The sequence below is a fragment of the Drosophila tropicalis genome, unplaced genomic scaffold, assembly GCF_018151085.1.
Source record: "Drosophila tropicalis isolate 14030-0801.00 unplaced genomic scaffold, ASM1815108v1 contig_859, whole genome shotgun sequence".
NCBI classification, from domain to species: Eukaryota; Metazoa; Arthropoda; class Insecta; order Diptera; family Drosophilidae; genus Drosophila; species Drosophila tropicalis.
In genome coordinates this window covers 12,260,553-12,266,891 of record NW_027173353.1, presented here as the reverse complement: position 1 = coordinate 12,266,891, position 6,339 = coordinate 12,260,553, and the positions used below count along the sequence as shown (strand labels likewise).

The following is a 6,339-nucleotide window of genomic DNA, read 5'->3' as shown; positions in this document are numbered from 1 at the left end:
AATCACAATTTATTGGTGCAGTCGTACCACTATACCAAACCCCCTATTTAAGCGAACCTGTATTTGCCTGATCCCCCTATCTCAGCGATGCTTGAGCGGCGAAATATATTCCAAAAAGTCATCCTTAAATTCTGGCATTCAATCTTCATTGAGCCGTTACTATATAGTCGAGTTTTTGCCCAACAAAGTCAGCCCATTTCTTCACTCATTTTGTAAGGAAGAAGAACATTGGCGAATTGCACTTGTTTAAAAAATCATTGTGTTCTGAAGGTACCTCCAGATTTATGCATTTTTCTGGAAAACGTCACGAGGAATTTTGCTGAAACTCTTTGAACATATTCCAGACAGTCATCCCTAAATTCTGGCAGTCAATCTTCATTGAGCCGTTACCATATAGTCGAGTTTTTGCAATTTTCTCGTGAGGAATTTTAACTAAACTTGGTGGGGATATAGATGAATAATTGGGGAATAATCTGGCATTCAATCTTCATTGAGCCGTTGCAATATTTTGGAGCTATACGAAAACGAAAAAAGGACATTTTCGTGAAGAAATTGTCAATTCATGGAATGCTCAAAAACCCTCAAAACTGAATTAAAACAAAAATTTCATCTATTCTTACTAATTTAAGGCTTTATTTGTTTCAAAAATATTAATAAATAGCTGAAAATTTAAAAAATAAAAATACAAAAACTTAACAGAGGGTTAACAGAGGACCGTCGATAACTCGAGTGTCGCTAGTAGCGGAAAACTTCTGGCAACACTGCTGAGTAAAACGCTAGCGTTTACTCACGCGATTTAAAAACGCGTGAGTAAACCGCTCGAACATGTGAGTAAACGCGCGAACATGTTCGACCACTGATGTCATTTCAGCTTTTTTTCCAGCCAGATTCTGGCGGAAACTGCAGATTTCATGAATTGTGTTTTTTTCTTGCCGCCACAGAACAGAATCGGCAACACTGCTGCGTCATCCTGCTTCCTACAAAAAAATTAAATAGTTTATTTTTGATCTTGGAAAGTGTATAAAAATGATTATTACCGTGAAAAATCTGCAGCAGCAGACTTTTACTATTGATTTTGATCCGGAGAAAACGGTGAGTTGTAGGTGTGCACATTACATGACGAATTAATATCGGAAGTTTGTCTAAGAACATCCGAAAGGCACAAAACGGCAATTGGCCGTGTCATCATCTCAATCTCAATCGTTCGGTTGGTTCCAATTGGTGAGGGCATTGTGATGGCCTGCACCCACAATTGATGAAAAACATGTACATACATATACATATATATTTATATAAGTATATATGTTTGTATATGTATGAACTTATTTTAATCGAATAATCCAACATTAATGCAAATTGTTGCGGCATTGATCAATATTCGCATTGCACTGATGCAGTTGGTTCTAACGTCTGTCTCTTTTCTTTCTGTTGGTCCTTTTTCAGGTACTCGAACTGAAAAAGAATATTTTTGAAGAGCGTGGCGCAGAATACTTGCCCGAAAAGCAGAAACTAATTTACGCTGGCGTCATTCTGGTGGATGATCGAAAAATCAGTTCATACAAAGTAGATGAAAAAAAGTTTATTGTTGTTATGCTAACTCGGGATGCGGCACCTTCGTCATCGTCATCAGCTTCTGCTAGCGCCGGTGAGAAAGTTGTTGAAAAACCCAGTGAGAAAAAAACAAGTCCGGAGCCGACTCCAGCTGCTCCATCACCATCACCAGCAGCTGTGTCCGAACCGGTGCCAGTGCCAGCAAGCGTAGCTTCTTCTGGTGCTTCAGGTACCACTTCCGACTCGCCAAACACCGAAACTACTGTTTCGCCAACGGCCCCCAGCACAGACCAGACCAGGGCCGAATCAAGTCTGCTTATGGGCGAAGAATACAATCGCACTGTATCATCAATGGTTGAAATGGGATATCCACGTGAACAGGTTGAACGGGCAATGGCTGCCAGCTTTAACAATCCTGAACGTGCCGTAGAATATTTGATTAATGGCATACCTGCTGAAGAAGAGCAACTTTTCAACGATGCTGATCCAACTTCACAATCTAATCCAAATCCAAGAGTAGCAGACGCATCCTCAATTAGCGCTCCTTCAGGACGGTCCACAGCTGGTAATGTTAATTCTATACAGTAATCTTAGATAGTCAAATACCATAATGGCCTAACCTAACTTTGATTGCATCAATTTTGAAATTATCTTACAGATCCCTTTGAATTCCTGCGCAGCCAGCCGCAGTTCCTCCAGATGCGTTCTCTGATCTATCAAAACCCACAACTTCTAGATGCAGTTCTGCAGCAGGTGAGCTTAAAGAGATTCGTTTAGAAAGTTTCACGTTAAAAGGTTTCCTCACGCACATTTAGATTGGCCAGACGAATCCCGCATTGCTGCAGCTCATTTCAGAAAACCAGGATGCATTTCTGAATATGTTGAATCAGCCACTCGAAGGGGAGTCTTCGGTTCGCGGCACTGCCCGTTCTGAGGGGTTGGCTTCTGGTTTATTGGAGGTCGCTGCTCAGCGATCAGCTGCAGGCGCTCAAGAAACGACCTCCGCAGCACGCGCTTCTGTCCCAGGCTCTCCCTCAGCCACTGTAGGCGGTGCCTCTGAAAGAGAAAACACAGAACAGCAGCAACTGGCCGAAGGCGTGGCGACCATTCGTCTCAATCCCCAAGACCAAGACGCAATAGAAAGGGTATATGGCAAATATTAATAGTTTCTAACATGCAGTAATAAATATTGTATTTTTCTTTAATGTTGCAGCTGAAGGCACTCGGGTTTCCAGAGGCTCTTGTACTGCAGGCTTATTTTGCTTGTGAAAAGGACGAAGAGTTGGCTGCAAATTTTCTACTCTCATCCAGCTTCGATGATTAAGATGATCGCCCGACCTAATGTGAAAGATGTTACCCCTATATATACCTACCTTCTATATATAACGAACTCGTTACCGAATAAATTGAAAGGGTTTATCGAGTAAATAACCCACAGAAAAATGGGAATTAAATGAGACCAAAACCGTAATTTACAAGACTTTACTGACATGCACACACATGTGAACCCACACACACACAAACCCATACATATTCATATTTGCTATTTTAATTCTTTATCCATATTTGAGGATTAAATCTGCATCATGTTGATCAGGGGGGGCAGCAATTATATCTTTCCATATAGTCTTCAGCCCCACTTTTGGAAGAGTCCCATCCGTTGGCAACGACAATTATTGCCCCAAAGATTGCACCTGCAGGAGCTATTGAAGCAGCAATCGTTGGGATGATTGTCGCACAAGCCACTGCGAGGAATACAGACGCGCCTGTACACAGGAAACCGGGAGGGGACAGGCAGGCGCCTGTTGAAAAAATAAGTCAGTAATGACTGAGGCCGACCATGACAACTTACTTGATGGCCTGAATGTTTTGGACCCTCTGCATATTTCTATACACATATGGCGATGTGCCCTCCATCTGCTGTTGGAATTGGTTAATAAGACTGTCGTCTGCTTCCATATGGTCGTAGTCTATTGCGTTCATAGCTTTCGCATGAAACACACCAAGTAACAGGAGTGCTGAAACTAAAATTGACCAGCACATTGCTAATCCTTTTCTGCTTTAATAGATTATAATTTCTGTTTTTCTTTTTTTAATTATAGATCTTAGTAATCCGCCTTTTTGGCAAATGTGGGAGGCGTTTTATATCGCTACGTAATGTAAATATGCGGATTTGTACATATATAAACGATATATATCCTTTGTCGTTCGATGCTGCCGGCTTATGGTTGTTACATCGATTCAGGATCCCAATATTTTGATTGGTTTTCCGGTAAATTATTCGAAAACGGACGTTTGACCGCAACACCAAAAAGCGAATGCAATGCGCGCTCAATTTGGGTTCTCTTTCGCGCAGACGTCGCACAGTGGGACAGGACGCAGGTTACTCAGTTATTGGAACCAAAGAGATTGTTTATAGCAATATAAATCCCTCGCGATGGAATAAATACAAAATTACAATTTAAACTGAATTTGAATTTTTATAGACCAAACTCGTTAATACTTATTATTCTCATGCAGCGTTGGATTGTATAATTGAATAAGTCAGTCAACAGATCTGAAGCTTGGATGTGGTCACAGACGAAAACATTGTTCTGAACTAACCTTCCAATATCAAAATTTTGGTAACATCAACATATGGTTTGACTGTTGAAAAAGGGCATTGAAAGAATTGACTTGAATGTCAATTATATTTCATTTATGCCACATGTAGAGACTTGTTTGCAAAACGTGAAGTACTTTAAACAAAAAACCTTAAGTCATCTTTTAATATCCACCCCGGAGAGATCAAAACGGTGTGAAACAATTGTATAAAACTAGTCAAGTAACAGTCACTTCTTTCATATTAAGATTGTTAAACTAAACTCATAAAACATAACTTTGTTTATGTTTTAAAAATTATAATTTATGTCAAATGACTGTGAGCAACAACCATGTGGTTATCGAAAAGCTCAACAGAAAACAAAAACGATACAAACCTCAGTTAAATGGCAGGATTAGACAGTAACGAAAAACAAAAAATACTGAACCTTTAAGTGCAATCTATGCTCGTTTGGACGGTAAACTTAAAAGAAATATTATTTTAAAGACAATACGTGTCCCAAATATATCCTTGAAATTTTGTCCCACTGTGCGAACCCATCTATCATACAATTTGAAGCGCACGAACCAAAAGATTAATGGAAGTGACAACTAATGCACGGTCTCCATTGAAGAATGACTTAAGCTACGTGACACGAGACCCAGCAAGAAGAAAATTAATAAGACAAATAGACTTTTGCTAATGAAATAATTAAGTATAAATTGCAAATTATTTAAGGCTTTCTCAACATAGACCAAGTCAAAAGTAGTATTTTTATCTTCGTCTTAAACCTATTTAAAAACTAGGGGAATGTTAATGCTTATGTCCAAACGTTATGACCAACGGCAAAAGAGCCCCACAAATCATAATGATCAGCTCGCTATACCGAAGTCCTTGTATACTATGTGATTGAGATCCACTTCCAGTGCCATTCCCGCTATCAGTTGCGGCACCTTCACGAGATTCTTCCAACACTCGATATTCATACTGTCCGACGACTTTGTGACTGTGACCACCACCGCCAGTTAGTTCAGGCAGAACGTGGACGGTAGCCACGTAAAGGAAGGTACCGGCCGAGAAGAGCATGGCAATTCCAGTAGCATTTACCGAATTGAGCGTCTCTTTTTGCTCCTGTCCGATGCCAAAGTACGTAAGTAATGTCAGTAAAGGAGCTGACAGAGAAAACACTCCAAGGTGCCTCCGGATCTGCTGACGTTCTACTTTCTCGTGAAGCAGGAAGCTTACTAAGCCGAATGCCGCAGGTGCCTTGTGGAGCATTATTGCTAGGAACACAATCATCTCGACATCCTGATGACTCGTTGTAGCAGCGGCACCTAAAGCGATTCCATCAGCCGCAGCGTGAACAACCAGACCCAGTGTAAGGGTGGCCGTGTTTTTTTCCCCACCGTTGGCGCTACTACTACTTCTTCTTTGGCATACATCCACCAACATCATAAAAACAAACCCGAGTACGAGGGAAAGTCCAATGGTCTGTGAATAATCCTGATGCTCGTGGCCTTCTATGTGGTCCGCAGCAGCACCTGTCGCCTCATTGGTAGCATGTGTTTGCGTCCGCTCATTGTCCATATATAATGAACGAATTCCCTCCGGAATAATCACAGCCAAAGCTGTTCCCACCAGCAAGCCGGCTCCCAGAACGGTGACACATTTCAATTTCTCCTAATCCCAAAAAAGAAAGCAACAGATATAGCCGTTCATAATATGTTGACGTCCACTTTACCCACTTCACTTAACCTCATTAGCATGGGAATACTTCCAGCGATGTAGGATCCCACCAGCATCATTATTACCAGCAAAACAAGAATTAGGGTCTCCTCGGCCATGTTTTTAAATTAATTATTGGCTACGTATTTACATTTGTTGACGTTGTTGCAAAAAAAAATTGTGCTGGCAATTAGGGTACTCTCGCAAGCACTGAGTCGCTCAATTTAAAAATAGTGGTTGTGTGTAAATAACACCGTTCGGCGATGCAGCTGGTCTCAACCGAAATTTTGATAATCATCAATTTCAATATCCTAGAAAAAGTTGAAATCCAGATAACTGCAATCCAATCCTCGCAAAATACAAAGTTGAAAAAAAAGACATCTTTCAATAAAATAAGATGTAACGTTTTAGGTGAAACTCACATAATAGTGGTGACAAATATCAAAACAGTAGTGTTGCAAAATAACAAACCAAGAGCAAGG

The 6,339-nt window shown here is 40.7% G+C and overlaps 2 protein-coding genes across 2 annotated transcripts; one reads left to right on the top strand and one right to left on the bottom strand.

The window, feature by feature from the left end:
• Positions 1–929: 929 nt before the first annotated feature.
• On the top strand, positions 930–3,022 carry Rad23 (UV excision repair protein Rad23). The gene is made up of 5 exons (XM_068297506.1): positions 930–1,092; positions 1,444–2,116; positions 2,210–2,304; positions 2,367–2,696; positions 2,765–3,022. Exons 1-5 carry the CDS (start codon positions 1,027–1,029, stop codon positions 2,873–2,875), a joined length of 1,275 nt encoding a protein of 424 aa, XP_068153607.1. The 5' UTR covers positions 930–1,026; the 3' UTR covers positions 2,876–3,022.
• Positions 3,023–4,826: 1,804 nt separating this feature from the next.
• Positions 4,827–6,077, bottom strand: Zip102B (Zinc/iron regulated transporter-related protein 102B). Its single transcript, XM_068296996.1, has 2 exons — positions 5,878–6,077; positions 4,827–5,812 (listed from the first exon to the last, which is right to left on the bottom strand). Exons 1-2 carry the CDS (start codon positions 5,974–5,976, stop codon positions 4,946–4,948), a joined length of 966 nt encoding a protein of 321 aa, XP_068153097.1. The 5' UTR covers positions 5,977–6,077; the 3' UTR covers positions 4,827–4,945.
• Between the last annotated feature and the right edge of the window lie 262 nt (positions 6,078–6,339).

Excerpts from the sequence above, each read along its gene's own strand:
- Rad23 (XM_068297506.1), top strand. The coding sequence starts at position 1,027 with ATGATTATTACCGTGAAAAATCTGCAGCAGCAGACTTTTACTATTGAT. Across the intron at positions 2,117-2,209 it reads TTCAGGACGGTCCACAGCTG|ATCCCTTTGAATTCCTGCGC; the intron begins GTAATGTTAATT and ends ATTATCTTACAG. Across the intron at positions 2,305-2,366 it reads TAGATGCAGTTCTGCAGCAG|ATTGGCCAGACGAATCCCGC; the intron begins GTGAGCTTAAAG and ends ACGCACATTTAG.
- Zip102B (XM_068296996.1), bottom strand. The coding sequence starts at position 5,976 with ATGGCCGAGGAGACCCTAATTCTTGTTTTGCTGGTAATAATGATGCTG. Across the intron at positions 5,813-5,877 it reads TGCTAATGAGGTTAAGTGAA|GAGAAATTGAAATGTGTCAC; the intron begins GTGGGTAAAGTG and ends TTTTGGGATTAG.